General features: G+C 41.4%; 1 protein-coding gene across 2 annotated transcripts; it reads right to left on the reverse strand.

Moving 5' to 3' along the window:
• Window positions 1–1,876: 1,876 nt before the first annotated feature.
• Window positions 1,877–21,770, reverse strand: dlgap4a (discs, large (Drosophila) homolog-associated protein 4a). Of its 2 annotated transcripts, none has more exons than XM_029436560.1 (10): window positions 20,517–21,770; window positions 19,444–19,679; window positions 18,263–18,410; window positions 16,203–16,449; window positions 8,138–8,571; window positions 7,926–8,023; window positions 6,664–7,118; window positions 5,428–5,519; window positions 4,713–4,865; window positions 1,877–4,355 (listed from the first exon to the last, which is right to left on the reverse strand). In XM_029436560.1, exons 1-10 carry the CDS (start codon window positions 21,729–21,731, stop codon window positions 4,131–4,133), a joined length of 3,303 nt encoding a protein of 1,100 aa, XP_029292420.1. In that variant the 5' UTR covers window positions 21,732–21,770; the 3' UTR covers window positions 1,877–4,130. The 2 variants fall into 2 exon arrangements, with proteins under 2 accessions (XP_029292420.1, XP_029292421.1); XM_029436561.1 differs by having other exon boundaries at window positions 20,529–21,769.
• Between the last annotated feature and the right edge of the window lie 919 nt (window positions 21,771–22,689).

The following is a 22,689-nucleotide window of genomic DNA, read 5'->3' on the forward strand; positions in this document are numbered from 1 at the left end:
ACAGCATGTAGATGGAAAACGCCCCATTTAGTCCTGGTGGGAATGGCAACTTAACATTTGTTTTTAATGCTACTGAATAGATGAGGATCAAATCCTATATGTTATCGACGCCAGGGATGCTTTAAGGTGAGGTATGAGAGGACGAGCAGAGGGCATGTGGAAGGATCAATGCATAGGTGGAAGTAAGGTAAACACTGTTTCTTTGTTATGTTATGTTTTTGTTTCTTTGTTATAATCAGACTCCACACTGCTGGGAAGGCTTTCCACAACATTTTGGACCTATGACTGCAGGAGTTTGCTCCCGTTCAGCTACAAGAGATGTACTGAGTTTGGACATTGAACGTTGTGTTGGATGGACTCTGTGCACAGGCCATGTCAAGTCACGTTTCACACCAAACTGAGAGACACATTTCTTCACGTCTGCTCTCAGTGGTGGAATGTAACTAAGTGCATTTACTCAATATCATACATGATTCTGAAATGAGCCATTCTTTATAATATGTGAATTTACTTTTGGTACTTTAAGTATATTTTGATGCTAATACTTTTGTACAGGAGCATTGGAGCATCGTCAAACAGGAAAGACTCTTCCCCAAACTGTTGCCACAAAGTTGAAAGCACACTATGAAGACCTTCCTTAATTTAAACATATCTCTATGTATTTGTATTGCTGTTATTACTAGGAAGAGTACAATTTGTATGACCACATACTAAGGTGGACCAAATGAAAGTGTTTTGCTGAGCCTTGTTTTATTTTGAGTTATAAAACAATGACAACAACAGAGCAAAGAAACAAAAGCGGCTTTGGGATCACAAAGAGGTTTTCTGGACACTGCTCTTTTTCTGCTCCATATCCAACAACAATTGATAGAATTGAGGTAATTTTGTTAAAACATATATCAGAGGAAAAACATACATGCATTCCAAAAATTGAGTAGCATTCCTGTTTCATTTTACATCTTAAGTCATACAGAAAATATGCCACATAACTCGTTTTAATCACATTTGTTTTTTATTCTCTTAAAGGAAACTAGCCTCACAGTGTCTAACTAATACACCATAACATTAAACAACCCTTTGTCTGTAAGATATGTGCTTATTTTGTAAAATAATGTTTGTCAGTACAAGATAATCAGGAACTACTACATAGTTTTTGCTCATTTTTCCTAGCTTGATCTCTGAGAGGACAGATGGCAAGAGAGAGATGGCCACGAGGGCGGGTACTGGAGTCAGAACGGGCTTTTAATTCTCAGCATGTTTCTGTCCAACAAGCAAACACAATGACTCCGTTTTTACCCCCCCCAAAGATAGTCCAAAATACGTTCCAGAAATCACTTAACCGGAGAGTTAACTCGTCCACATGGTGGTTGAATAGCACATCCACATAATCTGCCTCCAGAGTTGCACCTTCTGGTCATCGTTTGTCCATTTTGTAGCCCTTTGAAACTCAGGAAGTACTGGTAAACAAACTGTCTGGAGATCCCTGATGCTCTCTTGAAGTTCAGTGTGTGGGCAAATAAAGGGATCCGGCTCTCAAATGATATGAAAAAGGAGAGGACTTTCCACCATTTGTCAGTCACAGTTATAAACTCTTACGTACAGTACATACCCTGAATGCCTTACACAGTTTGAATAGTTTCAGATCATTTGAAAGACCCATTTAAAGAGTACTGAAAATTCACTGGCAAGGATCTTTGTATATTTTTATATGCAAGAAGGCCATGCTTTTAGAGATTACACAGTAACAATAAAATGTCTAATCTTATGCGTATGATTTATTTGTGTGTAATATTAACTTAGAAGCTAATATTACCTGTATTATGGATGAGTGCAGTAATAAAAAAAAAAAAAGACAGCAAGAATGATGACCAGGACATGTAGCAAAGGGATGTTTAATGATTTCTTTGGACAATGAAATGTACATGTCCATTGTTGATGTCATACAAGAGAATAAGAAAATCATCAACTTGGTGTTGTGTCAGCATTCCCAGTTCAACGTCATTTCTTATGTGATGTTTTAAGATTCAAAATGGAGAGAAACAAGATGTCTGGAGTGTCACGCGAGGACTGACCAGTAGGGGGAGAGCCAGCTCTTACTAAAGACAACACAAAAAAAAAAAACTAGTGAGCCAACTGCATGAGTATCTGCTATGCCCGGTTCCACTCATGTACCGTTTGGCACCCCGTGTTTCCATTTGAGAAAACCGGAAACGTGGAAAGTACTCCCGTCCCATACTCAAAGTGTCATGAGTCGAGACGGAGACAAGGCATAGCGTATCCGGAGTGTGCAGATGCAAAAAACACAAAATAAACTTGGCTGAGAATGCGCGCGCACACACAGAGAGCTGAATTCATGAGCAGATTTAAAAACTAAAATAAATCATTTTTAAATAAAAGCTTCATCAAATGACACTGAAATGTTGAGCATTGCCATCTTGGCACAATATGGATTCCCCTTGCAGCACCATTAATTATTATAAGTACAGAAGTCGACCTCATTTCGGATGAAAGTCACAAAACGTGTCAAATGACAGTAACATTTAAATTAAAAAAATAATAAGTACCATAGCTCAGTCTCAACAAACAGGGGGGGGGGGGGGGTGGGAGATCCAGCTGCTAGAAAGGGCAGCGAAGGAGTCTGCCGAATTCAGCAGTCAATGTAAGCCCGTACTTCACTGCACCAAACCTTATTTATCTCACTGAAGAACACGGAGTAGCTTTGGATTTGAACTATGTGTCAACGACTCTGAAGCGTTTGGCCAGTCAATTTGTGGTTATATAATAAATAATTAATCCATAGTGGTTTTTACTGTCAAGTTTGTGTTCAACCTGAGATTTGAGTCATTCCAAGGGCAGTCTGTTCATAAAAGAAAGAAACATTCATCCTTCATGCCAACAAAGTCTTATTCGAAATGTTGAATTAAATAATTTAAGACTGGGTATCTACTGCATTGCTCGCTCTAAAAACGATTTTATTATTGCTATGCTGTTCCATTTCCTTTCCGGTGGCAAGTAAAAAACCCCACCCTAAAATCACACTTAGCCTTGTTGAATGGGAATGCCATAACAAGTGGTGAATGTCTTGGTCCCCTACATCGTGTGAAGATCAGAATAATTAGGCAAACGAAGGTGAGCAAACTTGATCTGAGGTGAATGGAAAAGTGCAGTGATCAAGTCAACATGAGCTGTAAATGAATACAACTTCATACATTCCTCTGTAGCTCACTGGCAGGGCAGTCATTCCTCACATGCCTTCACAAAAACAAAACAAATGTAAGACTTTAACAATGGGTGTTCACAGACACAGACTGTGTAGTGTGCGTTTGTGAGGAGGAGAGGGAGAGAGGGAGAGAGAGAGGTGGAGTGCTAATATATCATGACAGTACATGTACTCGATCTATAAAAAAACTACCTTGGTACTGAACACTGACCTCTTTCTAACAAATAATCTGGTATACAACATTTACAAAATGAACATTGTAATAGTGTGATATTTATAATATATATGCTACTGCCTTCCTCTGGTTCTCTGCATTTCAAACCTCCAACACCACCTCATAAATCGTACACAGTAAAGCGTACGCAGCACACCCGACGAGTAGCAGCCTAATACAAATAGAGAACAGGAAGACTCTGTGGACAGTGAGTACACCTGCATGTGTGTCCTGAGTGTGTGTGGATGGTAGCTCAGCTCGTAAACCAGGCAGCCACAACTTGCCGGTAGACTCAGCAGTGAAGGGAGTTTTAAGAGAGTAAACTTCTGGGATACCAAGATTCTTCAGCTCACATGGTACAGGATGTCCTTATCCAAGATACTTGCACATTTAAGACAGTCCTGATATACTTTAGGAGATAATAATTATTATAATGACAATAATAACAATAGTATTAAACATATGTCAAGGTGATTTCTGTCCCATGGCAGCAGGGCGATGATCAGCAATATTCTGGATTGTTTGGGTGGCATATGATCGTTTCTCCTGTCATCAGCTGTGCTGCTATGAGGCGTCGGCCTCAGTGCATCCGTTGTACATCTGTGTGTTCGTCTCAGATCTGTCTGTGTGTTTTGTGTCAATGAATGTCTGAAGTGAGTCTGGATTTTTTCCTCGATGATCTGTGCTGGTTCACTCTCAGAGGCGGGTTTGGGCCTCGGGGACGTAGATTTCGATGCTGTCGGCGCTTTCCGTGGCCGAGTTCTGTCGTACTGATGCCGCGCGCTTCGCTGCCATCAAACGTTTCCTGGCTTCTTGCCGCTGTTTGTCCACAACCGAGTCCACGCTCCTGTCCTTCCCCGCTGACAGCTTGGGCTTAGTCTGCTTCTTTGGCACAGATGATGGAAGCTGCTTGTTTTCATTCTAAGGAAATCATGTCAAGAAGGAAAAGGAATAAGGTACGGTGTGGCACCAGCTGAGAACACAACCTGGTGTCGATTAACATTCACTTGTAAACCAATAAGCATTCATCAAGTTAACCTAAAGCTTTAACTCCTTTCTTTATTGATTAACCTGTCCATTACTTTCTCAATTAATCAATTAGTCACCTTGTCAAGAAAAATAATATCCAATATAATATCAAACAGCCAAAGTTGACAACTTATTGATCATCATAATAGTCACCCTATAACTTTCGGTTGAAGAACTAACTACTGGAGTTACCGCTCTACTCTAAACTAAACCTTCGTATGATTAAAACTCTCCGGCACCAAACTTCACCTTCTTCTCTGGTTTTTCAGGAAGTTTCCAGTTGTTGGCTTTCAGTTGGTAGAGCTCATCAAACTTCATGCTGAGGTCTTCTATTGAGAGTTGTAGCAGATCCCAGAACCCTGCGAGGTCCTGCGCTGTTGGCCGTGGGTTGGCAGTTAGGTTCTAGTGTGAGAGAGAGAGAGAGAGAGAGAGAGAGAGAGAGAGAGAGAGATGAGAGAGAGAGAGAGATAGAGAGAGAGAGAGAGGAGAGAGCGGAGAGAGGGAGAGAGAGAGAGAGAGAGAGAGACGTGATCGATGAGTCGTTTCGATCAAATCAGAGAGAATTAATGACATTCCTCCCCCACACACACACACATTTCCTGGGCAGCTTTCCTTCAAGCGAAAGGATGCAAAGAAAATACATTTGACACCAATCAACTTTCAGACATGATTGAATTTCAACACGATTGGCACTTGTAACAGAGAAAATCTGGCAAGGACGAACAGCAACAATAAAGTCAAATAAGCCAAGTGAACACAGATCTATCGCAGTAAATCAGACTAAATAAAGCTTCAAGGGTTTCATGTTTCTGCCTGAAAAGATGTCATGTAATGGGAAAGCTTCTGCATGTCAGTATGGGTAGGACAAGTTGGCAGGAGAACGATGAAAGAAAACTGTCAGTAAGAGTTTGAGAAGCAGACAAACACATGGAAGTAGGGAAGCGTATCAAGAGAAGCCACTCACCAGGTTCTCATCACACAGCCCTCTGAACTGCTCGAACTTCTTTGTCATGAGGAGCTGAGCGCTGCCTACTGCACTGCGGATCGTCCCCAACACTACGAAAGAGAAGAATATGATCCATCATCAAGTTGTGGATAGAATGGAAACATTTTGAGCTTTAAAAAGGAAAGAAAGATGCATAACGTTACAAAAAGGACGTAAAAAAGGCTTTGAGATCCAGAGTAAAGACTAAAGCCCTCGAGAGATCGTATATAAAAAGGGTAGAGAGCTGCATCAAGACACAGGAGGGGGCGACGATGTAGAGTTCATCCCCGTTGTCTAGTAATGAAATATTTACCAACTAACATTTTGTGACAGTAAGTGATTTCCTTAGAAGTATTATATTAACTAAATCTTAGGGAGAATAACAAATGACTCTTTGTTCAGCTATTTTCCGCCTTAATATTTGCATGTAAATGGGAATTCATAATTCAGGTCCACAGAGAGCCGAAGGAATGATGAGCCGATAGAGCCTCTAGATCTAGTCGGCTGCTTGCTCATTCATATTTAAGACACTGCAGAGATAGATCTGCCTAAAAGCCTGAGTGGTATTCTGGGAGATGAAAAAGTGAAATGACTCTGCAGTTGCTCGGGTACAGCTCAAACAAAGTGGACACCCCCCCTCCAACGAGCAGAGTTACTGTGAGTGGATGGCAGTAACGACTGGGTCGTGCTTTCATCTCATTGTTCATGGGCAACATGGACGAGACAGATTTCCCCCCGCCCCCTCCCCCGTCTGTGGGGCCCTCACTAACAAGGACATCAATTAAATTCTTCATGTTACTGACTTGACAAGCTCTTAACTGTACTTTGTTTATTACTTTTACATTGCGTTTCTATTTGACGTCTTTTCTTTGCCATTTATCGTGAAGCATTTTGTGGCGTCTGATCTAGAAAGGCGCTCTACATATAAACCTTACTTACGCAAGAAGAGGGTATATAGGCTTTACATCTAAAATCATTACGAGAACACTAAGAAGGACGACCCTGACCCTGATAAGAACGTAACACCGGAAAACCAAGGTGGATGATTTGTCAACAGATACTGTATGTGCATAAGAAAGTTAAGAAAAATTTAAGTGATTTAAGAAAGCGTCTTAAATCTAATCTGATTAGATTATTATCTGGATACAGGACTCTTGAAATTACATTTGCTACTGGGGCCTTAATGTTTTTGATTTATGCTATGTTATCACTTACCCTCCTCTGAAATCTGGTTGTCTTTGGTCTCCTGCTCCATCTGTTGACACCAACCCTCCATGCGCCCCGTTTCCGCCTGCAGCAGCTTCAAAAACCAGCTACCGTCTCTGAGGCAGGCTGGCGTGCTGGGCTGAACAGCATCCCCGGGGGTGCTGCAGTTTCCAGTCCCCAGGCTGGGATCTGGTGGTGGCAGCGAGGAGGGATCTAAAGCCGGGTCCAGGATCTCCGGGGGCGAGTTGGATATCCTGGAGGGTGCTGAAGTGTGTTCAAGGGGGTGCTGTTCCATGGCTTTGTCCTGTCTGGTGGGTGCGGTGGCATTCACTGTTTGACTGTTGGTACAGTTGGCTGTGGTGTTTTCTGTGGGTGCGGCATCCTGGGGCTCCTGAAGCTCCTGAAGCTCCTGAGGCTCAGTCTCTGTATTTTGTCTGGAGGCCATGCTGTTGTCCCGGCTGAGACTGCAGAGACAAGCAATAACATCAGCTTCTGATGGACAGTTAAATAAATAGGACTGTGATGTGTCAAATGTGTTACACGGGAACAGTTTGGGGTCAGTGAGCTTAACAGCTGACAGGACATTATGGCAGCTGATGGTGCAGTGCAATCTATTGCAGAGGAGCACGAAGAGTAAGAAAATAAACTGTATTGAGGATGGGATGGCAGGAGGGAATAAGCAACAAATCAGGGATACAACATAAAGGCTTAGTGGACTGATGCTTCGGAGATAATGAGCAGAAGAAAAGGAAGCAGGCCGTCAATCAAATGTGATTAAGGGAAATTACAGTTCACTGGAAAAGTGGAAAAGCCACATTTAACAAGAGTTTAAGGACATAACTCAGAGCCCTGGGCTGCTGCGCTGCCAGGCTGGCTGCTGAATGACCCTCGCAACAGTCTGCTGCACAGACTGCAGATTGACCGGCCACACGTGCAAGAGAAAGAATGACAATGTGAGTGTGTGTGCAGTTATGGAGGGAAAAGCAGGAGCGGAGCTACAGTGCACTCAGACAGACAGGAGGTTGAGGGCTGAGGTTAACTTCTGTGTTACTGACGAAAACGTATTGTGTGTGTCTTTGAGGTCTAACAAACGCATCGAGTTACATCTCAATACCTTCATATAATGATTCCATTAGGGGCAATATTAACATATGTATAGGGTAATATTCTGTCTTACATCCTGTCTTCCCGGCACCCTTGTGAGTCATGTAAACCATCAAATCACTTGTGGCTACCATTCACTGTTACATCAAATGAGAGTGTATACTTACGGCCTTCCGTTCTCCACTTGAACTCCAATTGACTGAAACTTAAGGGGTGCAGCCAGGGGGAGTGGTTCTTCTCTTAAGACTGGCAGAATGCAATCCACCTGAAAAATCATGGACAACAAAAAACAAACAGTCAAACACAACTGTGATGGTGGATTTAATCTCCTCCCACAATGATTGCATCTCAATACAAATGAAAAGCAGACAATTGTTACCTGAATTCCGATAGAAGACAGTTTCCTCTTGGTTGCAGTCGGGGGGTGCTGAAGGGTGAGACCAATACTCAGGGTGTCATGTTGGGACTGGGTAGATGTGGAAGTAGTGGTTGTGGCGACAGTGGGACAGTGGGTGGGAGGGAGGTCACGAGGAGCTGGAACAGGATGTACAGAGCCTGCAGCGGGTGCAGGGGTTGCAGTAGGGACAGGGACTGGTGGGGGTCGGGTCCCCTTAGCCAGACTGCCCGTGCGGATGCTACAGAGACTGTCAGAGGAGTTGCTGCGTCCTGACTGGCTGTTGACCTCACTGCCGCGGTCCTGCTGATCAAGGTATACGTCTTGGGCCGACTCTGTGCTGCTCTGCACTGTCACTGAGATGAGGGGCTTGGATGTGGTGCGAGGTGGGACTGGAGGAGGAGCCTTTCTATTGCTGACTGAAGAATGAGAAAGAAAACAGAGCTTAGAATGAGAAATCTGCTCTTTGTCACAAGACAGGAAAGAAAGCGCAAGTAAAATAAAACTGTGCTACAAGACATAAGCCAGCAGGTGCCTATAAAGTGGCAAAGACCATAAACATGGTCTATCGGAAAAACAAACCTGCACTTCGCCCTTATTGCTGCCACTATCAGGCTGTACCTAAAGCTATCTCTATGTTTCCTGTAAACCTGCTGGTGTTGTTGGTGTTGTTGTTCTAATGACGTCTCTGGAGACCTTCCTTTACATGCCACACCTTGACAATCATTTTGCTCTGGGGGACGACTGTCTTCTCTGATCAAAGCTCTTTTTGACCATTACCATTCTCTATTTCCATTTAGTTTTGTTGTTAGGCAATTTTGGGGAAAAGACTGTAAAAGTGTTGTGCCTTCCATGTTGCTATCCTGCGTTGCTTTATGTGCAATGACGCAGCTACCAAAAAAGGTGCGGTGATTTTGAATGACAAAATGAGACTCGACGCTGGGCTTTTCGACTGATAATTAGATTCATCGACGTTTAGGGAGCAGCCCTAAGTGGATGTTATTAACCGATGAAAAGGAAACTTGCAGAGGTGGAAAAGGAGACTGAAAACTCCACAACGCCCGTGTCCAAAGTAGACAATCTGCTGAGTGCTTCAGTGTTACTTATTTCTGCTGTAGAATGTAAAAGGAACGAAACTATTAGCAAAGAAAGTTTCATCTTCTTCACGTAAATAAGCTTCATTATTATCATTAATGTTGATCAAATGATAGCATAACATTTAAAACAATGTTTTAACATATCAAAATCAATACTCACTAACAATTGTACTGTGTTTATTTTAAATCAGAGCCAAGCCATGTGTGACATTTTGACACTGACAGACATGTGAACCGTGGATTCACAAATTATTTCAACAGAAACTGAAATGAGGCCAAAGACAATCTGACTCAGGAACAAGGAACGGGACTAGTGCCACTTTTTTTCCCCTCATCAGTCTGACTGCAGGGTTGTGGTGGATGATACACAGTTAACTACTGTACAACAGGAGAAACCAGGAAAAAGCACAGGCTTTCTTCACGAATTGATGGGATGTTTTCAAGTCGGTTTTTGTGTAGATGCTATTTAAACAGCTGGCTGACTGTCAACATTTGACTGAACGGGTTGGAAAACCAACAGCGGCCAAATACCTACTACGTAATTACAGCCTTCACTGACATACATGATGGATGAAATATTTCTTTAAAATCAGCTGACCAAGAAAGTAATTCAAGGCTCGCCGCTTTGGATCAATAATGAAAATGTAGCGTTTTCTCTTTCCGGTAGTGGTTTCAAATCTGAATGGCAACCTAACACCCTGTAATTGTGAGGGTGCTGTCCTTCCGTCATCAGCCAGTGACTCACAGCACCAGTAAAGCCCTCATTAAATCCCATCAACGTACACAAACATGGCTGTGGAATCCACTCCATGAGTCGCTCATGCAGCCCTGGCCTCTCCTCTCAGAGCACATATCCAACCAACAACAGAACATTTATTCCCAAAGAATGAAACAGTTATTTTACTAGTCAAAGCACAGATGACATTCCCAAGAAGTTAATTATCATACCTCGAGTCTTAACACATGCCTATGTCTGTTCTATTTGCTGCAAGGCTGCATAGAGACGCACATATTCTTTCCACTGTAGATCATCTCTTTTATGCCAAATATCCACACGGGCAATTATTTTTTTTGCATCAACAAGGAGTTACAGTTTACAGATTATAGATGACTCATCCGATCATGTAAACAGCCTCATGCTTGGGGCAACCCTTTTTTTTTTCCTATAGGCTACAACCCTTTTTTTGTTGACACAAGTATGGGTGAGACTTAATTTGATGTTTTAGATGTTTCGTCTTATCTAATTTAAGTCCTAAGAGAAATCCTGTAATGTATCCTTTTATATGTATTGGTTTAATAACAGGCGCAGTGAGAGCAGGAGCATACATTTTGAGTGCTGGTATTTATTCAAATAAATCAATGATTATTCAAATGCTGCGGGCTGTGCTGCAAAAAATAGCCAATATTTCATCAAACCTGCATTTTGTACATTAATGGTTCATTAATAAGGAAATTGCTTAGTCCAGCTATTGAAGGAAATGGCATTGCTTTACATCTTCAGGTTTACACGTTAAGTGAACAGCAGCTGTCTGTGGATCACTTAATCGAGGGGCCCGAATGCTTCCTCTTGCTTTAAAAACAATTAAGATCAATTACAACCCTGTCAACACGGCTATGATCATCAACTGTTAAGCAAATGGCATCACTTATGAAAGCAATGCTGTCTCTGGCCCATGATATGCTCCGGCTCCGTCAGCAGGTCTGTCTGAGAGCTATCAGATGACCACTAATGGGCCCTACACGGAAGGCTAAAACTGGAGTGTACATTATTGAATATTTTCAATACTGTGGTTGTCATTAGCAATGTTTAAGAAGAAAAAGTAGGACCAGCTTCTCTTCCACTTCGAGTGAGACTGCTTGGTGGTCTTTTGTGGGATAAAATAGATCTTGATTCCTGTTGAGCTCATTTTTGAGTGAGTTTGACTTAAAGTCAAGCTTGTTAATTAGGCTGCAGAGTGAACTTCTTTGTGAGTGGAGAGAGTGCGGTTCAATAATAGTTTCTACTGAGGCATCAAGCTCCAAAAAAAAAAAAGGCAAAGCACACGCCCAGCCTTATAAACAGCATTGTAGCTTATTGTGGATCAACCTTGAAAACTCTGGATACAAGTCAAGCATCATGAAAAGACGTTGGAGCCGAAGCTCTGTCCAAGATTAGCAGTCTTATTGTTAAATAGTATGGCGACCTGACAAGCTGTGGGAGTGTAGACTAAAAGATTAGACCAGGACACATGGCTGAAAATGACTTCAGATTAAGGACACAAGGCGTGCCATTCAGCAAAATACTGTATATTCAAATCTGATCAGAAAGCTGGCCTGTGCTATATTACCTGCACATTTGGTTTTTAGATCAGTCTTTGTCTCATCACAATCACATCTCATGTCAGCTGTGCAAATTATGTATTTGCATTATAATGCATGGAAAAACTGCTGAAATTACAAATATACTATGTGTACGTAGGGTATATGCATCAGAAGTATAGAAACCTAGATGTCATACCAAATGATTGTAAGCTTAACGAAGGCGAATTCATATGGAGAAGCCAGTCAACAGCGGGCTTTTGCTTTGCAGCAGGAATGTATATATGAGTTCATTCAAATTTGAGTCAGTGTACATTTAAATGGCTAGTTGATGCCATTTGATTCTCATCCCACTGCTGCAGTTTATCATTGATGTATAACGTAATTTATATTCATTTTTTTGACACAGTTTCAAGAATCAGATATGGCGCCTGTGCCATTTTCCACAATAGCCTCATGAACAAGAAAAGCAAGCTTGAAGGTATGAGAAGAGAGGCAGCAAATCATTGGGCAGAGTGGACAGACTTTATGACAGAGAGGGCTATTTGTTGAGACAGAACGACAGGCATGCTGCCATGTAGCAGACAATGCTGACATACTGATAGGAAAAACAAACCACAAACACTAAACACAGAGCAAGGGTGTGACAACACCAAAAACAAAAAATAGGATATGAAAACAAACACCTACGATTTAATTTCACAGACAGAAAGACAATGCGTTCTTATTTACATGCTACTGTGGCTAGTTTTCCAAAAGTAAATGTAATATTAAATTATCCATAAAAAGAAAAGAACCGCCATTCAAATGGAGACAAAATCCCAATAAATCCCCCTTACACTTCTGGAGACATGGTATGTGTGCATTCTTATCTACTGTATAGTCTGATATCCTAATATGTCCGTATCCTTCTGTGGTCCAGTCTAGGTTACAGCCTGATCAGCTGAGGAAAAGAGAGAGTGTCACTGAGGTCAAACCTTTATGGATGAGAAACTGGGAGCTTTTCCAAGGTAGAGTACTGTACCTAAGCAACTTTTACTTCATTTTATATTTATAAAGCTCAAAAGACCAGAAATGCTTTTTGAAAAGCAGTTTTTTTTCCCCTCCTCATGACTGAAAAGCCTGCACACGTCTGAATTTGGCTTTTGCAAACCACAACGTAAGGCTGGATAAAATGCTTAAAATCAGAATCATGTCAGTGGTAAGGATTTTGTTAATATCAGTGTAGATGTAATATATACACATATACACACACACACACTTATATGTTCATATGTATGAGGCAATCCCGTTAAAAAACTAGACAGACAGATACAACTACATGCTAAAGCTGCGTGTGATGAAAAAACTAAATAGGGCTACAAGATGGAACAGGAGAGTATTTGGCATTTTTGCTTTAAAATGACTTTAACGATTAATCTGTCATCAAAAGTGCTGCAGATTATTTTTCTGTACATCAGATAATCATTTAATTACCTATTTGTTTCAGCTCTATGGTCAATTTTCATTAACATTATATTAAAAAGTGTCATACTCTGACAATAAGATACCAAGTATTATTTTCAGTAGTTGCCACAACAATTACAGTAAATGTTTCCATCTATGTTAAAGCAGTGCTCTAATCAGTTCATGTCATTAGTGCAGGAAATGGATAGGCCTGGACTATATGGTCTAACCATGTTAACTAATAGCTGCACATACATCATCATGAAGCCGGTCTGTTGTTGACCTTACTGTGAAACTACAGTTGTTTCGCCCATACAGTCACGAGATTACCTCATCAATGAGTGTAAGAGGAAGAGTGTGTAATAATGAGGAGGATGACTCACAGTCTATCCTGGTAATACACTCACACAATATGGTGCTGTGCTGGATACAATGAACACGCCTTGTCAACACAATGAAGCTTTAAGTGTCCTAGCTGTAAAGCACTACGGAGAGCAGGAAGCTGATACATTATTAAATGTGTCCTCAGGTCTTAGCACATGGTAGATAGCTTCTGAATATAAATAGCACATGAAACTGTGGATCAAAAATAGTCACTGCAGTTATGGTAAAATATTTTTTTAGAAGATAGATTACTAGATACTAAATTGATCTACGCATGCCACGTCTTTAAAACAGACAGATGGAGTAAACCTAGTATCTAACATCAATTAAAAGAACATGCTCAATAGTTACTTTGACATGATAAAGAAAGCAATAAACCGACACAAATCATAGTCTGCAGTAGACGGTGTTAACTTTGTCGATGAACTGATAAATTCAGCTGAACGTGATTCATTGCTTCCTAAATGCCTCCGAGCTCAGATCACAGTCACATGTCGAGTCTGGGCTATGAGAGAAATCTCGTTTAACGGTACTGTGCTTTATTTTAGTTATTGTTAATCCAAAAGATCAGCTGTAAAATAAAACCAAATACTCTTATCAGTTCGAGTTGAAGCAATACGATTCCCAAAATATGTATTATTCGTTTCATTTTTTTCCCCCGATTTAATGAATGATCCCGGTCAGTGATTTAATCATATCTAAAAATCAAACTGTTAAGTAAGATCGCCTCAATTACAGTTACACATTGTATTACCTCACGATAGCTATGTGCTGTACCAGACGTGGGCGGTTTGGTTAGCCAAACTAGCCGGGTACCGCGCTGCCCATACTCGCCTGTTGACGCCTCAGCTACTGTTAGCTTGTGCTACTAGCCAGTTAACGCTCATTACGGTGGGATATCACACCGGGCATCTAACGTGGAGTAACGTTAGCCGGAGGCATTATATAGTGGAGATGGAGGACAGCCAACAAAGAAGAGCTGCTACCGGTAGCTTTTTGCTTTGTTACCACCAGTCTAACAACAGCAGCCACATCACTGTCTACCTGCCTCGCCTGCTTGCTAACGCTTCATATTAGGACTCCATCCCCTTTCTTTATCCACGTTAGCTAGCTAACCTACCATTAGCTCACGTTAGCTTGTTGTTGCTAGCGTACCGACAACAATTGACACGTCTGAACGTTAACGCCCAGTCGGGCAAAGAAAGCGACAAAATCTTACTGTATGGCAGTTGACTCGTAAAATCCTTATGTTCTGGTCATTCATGAAATGCAGACAAGAAGCTGACGGGCTACGGTGTCTTGTCGTAAAGACACACAACGGCACTGTGAAGAAAATATTTGTAGTACACGCCCTTGACGACGAGGATTGGAGTCCACATTTCCCCCGTAACTGCTCACTTCGAGCGATTGGTCAATTCTGGCCATCGATGTAATCAAACTTGAACGTGATTGGTTCAAGCCTCTAAAAAAATGCTGTTTGTGAATGTCTTCGCGATAGGTGCGTTTCATTTTGTCTCTGGCGCCGCGGGAAATGATTCTATAGTCTGGACATAAAGCTCATACATATTCGACCCATTGTGACCGCCCGTCTCCTGAACAATGGAGCTCTATTTAAATTGAGGCCAACCAACCCAGTTAACTCACTACAAAATAATAATAGAGTCATACGCCTATTGTTGTCTCTATTACTATTATTATCATTATTTTATTATAGAACAATGGGCCCCTGGGCACAGACATGCACAAAGCCCCACTATCTTTCATGCATAGGAGCTAGACTCTTAACCTTATAGTTATTTAGCCTCTTTTAGTTGTTGCTTTCGTGTCTCTTTTAAGTATTTCTGTATCTCTTTGTAGTCATTGTGTTTTTGTGGTTGTGTGTCTCTTTTGTAGTAATTGTATGTCTTTTTTTGTCTGTATACATCCTCATATAAGGCTTAGGAGATGCCCTTTAAAATGATTCATAAATATAACCCTTCCAATCTCTACATGCTGAAATTAAAAAATACATACAAATAAAAAACATTCTTCATAAATGTTAATTTAACAATAAAAATGTTGTTTTCCTGAAGGATGTTGAGCAGTATGCAAAAGCACTTTCTAATTTGAATGACAGTCTATCAAGTCTATCTGTATTTTTATAATATCTTATGTTGTTATTGTTCTAATTGTATACCCGTAATGCTGAATCTGTATTGTTATTTTCTTTAATAAAATATTAATCCCCAGTTTTTGTAAAGCCATGCATCATATTGAAACAGTCTTTATGGCATTCAAGACAAAATATCTTTTAATCGCATAAGCTATTAACATAAATATACAAGTACTTCCTCCTAATAGCTCATGTTATCAACGATTTTACCAAAAGTATTTGCACAAAAAACAGTACACATAGCCTATTGTATATAATGCAAATAGCTGAAAATAACAGTATCAAGAGATTATGGTAAAATATGGTAAATATGCATTTTGTGAGGCATAGCTCCATTGTAAACACAGGCTTTTAATATAGGAATTCTTAATGTATGACATGTTTGGACTCTCAGCACTGTAGACTTTATCTCACATTACTTTTAATTTACACAATCTAAGTAATCCTGCTAAATGTTATTTTTCTCTTAATACTAACATTGTGCAAAACTATTCTCTACCATTTTTGATCTCACATGTCACACATTTTGTATTCCAGAGCTATGTTTCAGCACACAGATGATCCACAACAAAGTAAACTAATCAAGCAAAACACCACTCTGTTAATCTCAGATAAAACAAATCAAAGACTATCTTCAGCAGCTCTCTCCCACCTTGTCCTCACTGGTACTCACTTGTGTTTGAGCTGTAGCTGTAGCCTATAGTGGTGGGTGGTGGTGAGTCTGAGTCCGCAGAGGCCGTATCTTCATCCTGGGAGCAGCCCGCCTGGATGGCCCGCAGGTAGCTATGGCTGCGTGACCGGAAGCACGTTGGCGCAGGCAGATCCAGAGCCTCCACTGCCTGCGATTCCCCCTCACAGTACGGGACTGAGTGCCCATAGCCGTGCCCGTATACCTGAAAGAACGTGTGCAGACTCACACGCTGAGGGCAGACAGAGAAACATGCATTTACCAGATATTATATATTCAGTACTTTGTGTTGGAAGGATTATTCACATCTTTTACTTTAGTAAAAATGCCAATACAACAATGCAAAAACACAAAATATCAAGTATATCAGCAAAATCTACTTTTAGACTGTAGAAGTACTAATTCCACACTAAAATGGCCCCTGTGACTGATATGTCATGATATATGACATTATTACATTGTTTATATTGTTGCACCGATTCGTAAGTAGCATTTGTGTGTTGTAGCCGGTCGAGGTGAAGCTAGTTTTAAATACTTTATATAAAGTTAGAGGGGGGTCGTGAGATGATTAACAGGTAAGAAAAGAACAAAAAGCAATGTTCTGCCGGACAAATTTATAGTTATTTAAAAAAAAAAAATCCTCATTATGTAACATCTTTGGCACATTTATTTAAACAAAATCATGTGAGAAGTTTAAAGGGGAAATGTCTCATCTAATACATGACAAGGGTCTAAACTGGACTCAGATGTATTAAAAAAGGCTGGCAAACACTTTAATTAATCTCTTACGTAATCTTTATTTAATCTACAACATACATAGTTAACCTTTAACAAAGATTGGGAACCACTGCATTCATTTCTAACAAAGCATTCTTGTACAATCTTATTCTAAAAAGTAACTAATATCAGAATCAGAATCAGGAATCCTTTATTTGTCCCACGATGGGGTCATTTTTAAGTACTATTTTGAGGTACTTGTACTTAATTTGAGTAAATATACTTAGTTACTTTCCACCAATGTCTATAGAGGAGAATTGAGATGCAGGTCACTTTGGACTATAAATAATGTTTCTAATAAGAATCTAATGGGCATATGCTGTGTTGGCTTCCTGCTTTTCGGCTAATACAAGGATGATTATTTGCAGCATTTTATGAGTCACTCAAAACGGCGTTGTTCCAGTACTTCTTTGCTGCATAGATTTGTCATTGTATCATGGGAAGAAGCTGTGACACCCAGCACCATCTGAAATGTTTGATCAAGCGACATGAACAGCTAGTGAAAGTATTTTTATGTTTGGCATTTTAGTAGCAAAGACGAACGTGCCGTGGGTGGTGCATAGACATGAATAATAATCCCTCAAAATCAACTCACAGAACTCGAAAATATTGTAGTTCAGTACGCACAAACTCTTTACTCTGCTTGACTTCACTGTCATTTTGAAAGAGATTGAATCTCTCAGCAATATCATTATTTGATTAATGCAAAAGCGTAGAGACTGATTGCTTTTATATAAAGGATGTTATCATTAGTCGTGTGTGTGATCCTGCATCCCACTCCAATCCTGCTGATGAAGATGTACAACGAGTTCCCACAGGTTTACACCGAGGCATATGTCCCGCTTTGACATTCTGCAAACACTCTCAAGCATCTCCTCTATTCCACAAGCTTATTCCCGGCTGGCTCATTCATAGACCGTCTCAACAGACTTTACATAAACTTAATATTCTCTCACGGCAGATAGAAAATTGGAGAATTTTGCCAATGCATTTTTTTGCTCATTACCTCGGGATATTTACTTTTATTGGGTCACTGGACTCAAACAAAAATGGTATAATTCGCTGTTTTAAGAGAATCGAACTCTCACAAGGTATGATTATTACACCCAGAAAGAATACATTAAATATTGCTGTCATGGAAACACTGGTTTACATGAGCAAATGGTCTTTGCCAGCCAAGTATTTAATAATGTGACGAACTACAGTGGCAGTACAACAGTACAGTTGCTAGTGCAATAGCAACACATTTGATAAAATAAGAGGCATACCTGAGTGGCCGAGCCTCTGCCCAGTGTGCCAGAGCATTGGCTGAAATCACTGTTCCTGTAGCGTGGAGGGGCCTCCGTCGGGCTCACCAGGCAGTCTAAGTTATCGAGGCTCCGATTAGTCGACAGCTCTTTCAGGGTCGGCAGGGAGCTGTGGAAGTGAACGTAACAATCAACCTCTCAGAAGTCAGAACCCGGAATAAGTGAGGGCTGTGTTTAATTGATGATATCCAGGAGAAACTTTAGATCACACTCCAAAAAGTTCCCCTGGGTATTCTAAAATTAAATTCTTTTGAGATGTGTGGATAGTGATACGTGCTAGGGTTTAAAACAGCAGCACAGAGGAAACAATGATTTATCAGTACAACTGATAAACGTGAAAATTGACTTTCTGATTCATCTAGAACAAGTTTGATACATTTCCTCTGTTCTGGCTTACCCTTTAGGCACCTGGTGTTAGTGAAAATGTGTTTGCATAAGCAGCAGGGTGTGGTTGAGTGATTTCCATGAATTTGCATGTTATGATAACAGGGCTTGAGGAAGCAAGCAAGAGTAAAGTACCAACACACCACTCAGGGTACCTGCAAGGGAAGAGATGGAACAGGGGGCAGAGAGGAAAAGTACTGGGAAAGGTTAGCCAAAAAAAGGTGGTGGGTAGTGGTGGTAGGGCAAGTGAGGGTGGGTGGAGGGCCACACTGCCTGCCTATAGATGACACTGACCTCAGATGCTGCATAGAGCACGCATTCTGTAGTGGAGACCACAGATAATCCTCCTGCATGAGAGCGTAGCAACGAGGCCTGTCCGTGTGGATGTAGGGGTAAAACACATGGCAAAATTTCATCTCCTACTGTTTTTGTACCAAATAAAGATGATACTGTATGTCATTTCTTGTCCCCTTTCATTAATATAACATGTCTACCTCCATGAATAGCTTGTAATAACTTTGCTGCTGCAACATCCAGAAACTTATTTGTGACAAGATGCTGCCACCTGCTGACTGCCTTTGGGGACATCAGAAAAAATGTTTCTTCCCACAAATGTTCACAACAAATACCCCTTCAGTGCTTATTTCTATTTGAATGAATGCAAAGTAAAAGAGTACAAATGCAGCTATAGTAATGAGCATGATAATCAAGGTTATAATTTCAATATGATGAATGTTTGTCTGTGCTGTGGGACTCACTTGCGTTGAGGTGGAGGTGGCTGCTGCTCACTCAGAGAGTGCTGGGTGGCCTTTAGGTAGCTCTGGCGACGGGCAGTGGCTTTGGGAGAAGGTTTGGGGCTTCCCTCTGAATCGTCACTGTCTTCTAAGTCCCCCATAGCTTTCACATAGCTGCCACTGCGCATCCTTCGACAGGGGATCTCAGTTCCTCCGGCCCGGCCACGACCCACAGTTCCTGACCAGTCCCCCATTGGGACCTGGATCATGAAAACACACACACACACACACACACACACACACTGTTGGGAGACTCTTAAACCGAATGTAATGGCGAAACTTCAGGTGTAACCTTTAGACACCGCATATATTTCATGGTTTGTATATAATTCTTTTTAAATAAGAGGATGATTTTGGGCATGTGCAGCAATGGTACTTGAAAAAGAAACTATGTCTGTGATGAATGTCATGAAAAATATGTAAATGTGACCGAATATAAACAATGAGGATAAAGTATAAACTTGAGGTTTTCAAAGTTTGAGACCTCCCCTCAGACAAAGCTTGGAAAAAGGCGACCCCTCACCCTCCTTAGTTTACTTGCTTAGTTTCGCTCAATTCCTGGATGCCTATGGGATCATAATTATGTTATTTGATCCCATAGATGCTCAACAATGTCAAGATAGCCTAATATTGCTGTTTGACATAACTTCAGACTAAACTAAATACATAAAGGTCTGTTCTAAAGCATTTATTAGTTTCTGACTGCGAGTAAACTGTAAAATTCCCCAAAACTACTGTAACTCTTTAACCAAAGCTCACACATTTAGGCTATTCTATGTGATCTTCTTTTGATAACTAATGTTTTTTCACTTCCATTCAATGCGCCTCCCCTGAAACAGTTTGGAGCCCCCCTGGGAAGCCCACCTCCCACTCTGAAAACCTCTGTGAGAAACAGAATAAGGATCAATCTTATCAAATTCTCAGGCAAAGTATAAAACTGTCTTAAAACTGATCAATAAAATCCAACAAACCTCAACAAAATCATATAATTATCCATGCAAACTTATAAAAGAATGATGATGAAGATGAATACTCACTGGCCCTCCTACCTGAAGAAACTGTTGTGCCAGGTCTTGGTGGCACGACTTCGTTTTAAGCAGGGTCCTGTTAACTGTAGTAGAGCCCTTCTGCAACACTTGCCTGGCCTGGCTGAGGGTGAGAGTGGACCAGGAGCCCCTCTTCACCAGTATATCATCCTTGCTTCCCCTGAATCTTCCCTCCGCTTCCTTGGATCCTACCTGCGTCGCCTGGCATGCCAGAAACTTGAGGTCACTGCTGCTTTTCGAGGTCTTGAGAGTATGTGCAGAAATGGTGTGGTAGCCCTGTGGGATATGTCTGGGAGTGGCCTGGCTGTCTGACACCGCTCTACCAAGAGTCATCATGGTCAGTGGGTTGCGGTAACCTACAGCAATAGTGCCAGCTTTGGTAGTGTCAGTGTCCAGGGCGTCGTCTGAGCTCCAGAGGCCTAGTGCATTGGGCCTCGGTCTCTGCTTTGGCCCTTCGGTTTTAGCCCTATCTTTACTCTTGCTCCTGCGTGTTGGTCTACCACCGTCCTCACCAGCTCCTGTAGTCATTCCTCCAGCAGATCGCCCATTTATGTTGCCTTTGATTGCAGAGTTTTCCAGGGACTGGGACTTGGCAAATAGTTTCTGCACAGAGTGCATCAGGTGACGAATGCGTCCTGGGCTCTCACTGCGTTGCTTCGACATACGTCCTCTATGAAACTGCAGCGTGCTGAAGCCATCACGCTGCAGAGGCAGGTGCCTCTCTAGCTGATCCAAAAGGTTGGAGGGTAACCGATTCATCTTGGCTGCTGCTGCAGAGGAGATGGTGGCTGATCCACTGGTGATCATAGGAGCACCAGTAAGGCCCAGACCCAAGCCCATGCCCATTGACAAGGAGGTGGATAGTGGACCTGCTCTACCGCCCTGCCCGACTCCACTACCACCAGCCATATAGGCCTGGGAGCAGTCCACCTGGTCAGTCTGGGAGGTGAAATGCAAACGAGGGAAGGTGCTGCTGTTGGAAATCTGGGTGAAAGGCAGCAGGCAGTCAGGGGTCATGGCGGTGGGGATGGTGGGAGTGCAATGGTGGAGATGTGGGTCCAGGGTGCCATAGTGGTTTATAGTGGGGCTCAACAGAAAGGAGCTGTGAGGGTCAGAGGTCAAAGGATAGAGAGGCTTCTGTGAGCATCCCGCTGGTTCACACGAGTCAGACAGGTGACGACTGCGGTTGGCTCCTAACCCTTTCATGGTGGCTGAGGTGTCGGCCTTAGAACATGTCTCCAATCATTACGGGTCTACTGACCTAAAGGGCTCATCCTGCAACGTAAAAGAAAACACAGAAATGATCTGTTAAACATGGAATTTAATTCATTGTTAGGAAAGATCTCTGACTGGTGCTGATATTTAGTGGAAGTACATTAAAATAAAACTTTTTATTTGCATTTTCCTGTCACATTTTAGTTATCTTCTCTGATTAAACTTTTTCTCCTGGTTTAGTGGCAGATTCTCTCAGGAATGTTTAATAAAAAATGAGCCGATGTCTCCCTTTATAGAGATTATAGTTAACAGTGCATAACAGTAAAACAGCAATTTGCGTACAATATAAAGGCTCAGAGGGAGAGTTCTCCACATCAATGAAAGCTAATGAAAACATTAGAGTTAGAGCCCATTTAGAAGTGTTTTTCTCGCTGTGTCCTTGAATTTTAGTACAGTAATTGAGCTAAAGAAGACATTATAGAGTGTCTCTGCTGTGTGGCGCATTTCACAGAGGCAGCATAACACAGCCAGTAAAGTGGATAACAGAGCCATTGTCTTCTTCAGTAAGTTATCATATAAGCAAACCACCAGGTGGAGCACCAGCAGTACACAGTGTACAAAGGACACTGTTTAGGTTTGTGGGAAAACACACACACATTAACATGTTATTGTTTTGAATTACATTTCAAAATGTATATGTCTAGGTTAAATAAATCATATATTAAAACGATAAAAATGTAATGAACATGTTTGGGATTTAAGAGATTTGATTCTTAAAGCAAACAATGAACAATACATACGGGACGCTTACACAGTTTCTCTTTGATTAGAAGAACAAAGACTAAATCACAAATGATTCTCAGTGTAAAGGACGGCCAATTCAGTTTGATGCATGAACTGTTCCACCAGACTGCCAGAGGCCCAATCTACAACACCACAGTGATGTACA

The sequence above is a fragment of the Cottoperca gobio genome, chromosome 7 (genome assembly GCF_900634415.1).
Source record: "Cottoperca gobio chromosome 7, fCotGob3.1, whole genome shotgun sequence".
NCBI lineage: Eukaryota > Metazoa > Chordata > Actinopteri > Perciformes > Bovichtidae > Cottoperca > Cottoperca gobio.

What these genes read in the sequence shown, in the direction of transcription:
- dlgap4a (XM_029436560.1), bottom strand. Translation starts at nt 21,731, where the DNA reads ATGAAAGGGTTAGGAGCCAACCGCAGTCGTCACCTGTCTGACTCGTGT. An exon ending in CCACCTCCACCTCAACGCAA is followed by an intron (nt 18,411 to 19,443) that starts GTGAGTCCCACA and finishes TCACTTCCACAG; the next exon opens with CTCCCTGCCGACCCTGAAAG. An exon ending in CAGCTACAGCTCAAACACAA is followed by an intron (nt 8,572 to 16,202) that starts GTGAGTACCAGT and finishes CTCATTCTTCAG; the next exon opens with TCAGCAATAGAAAGGCTCCT.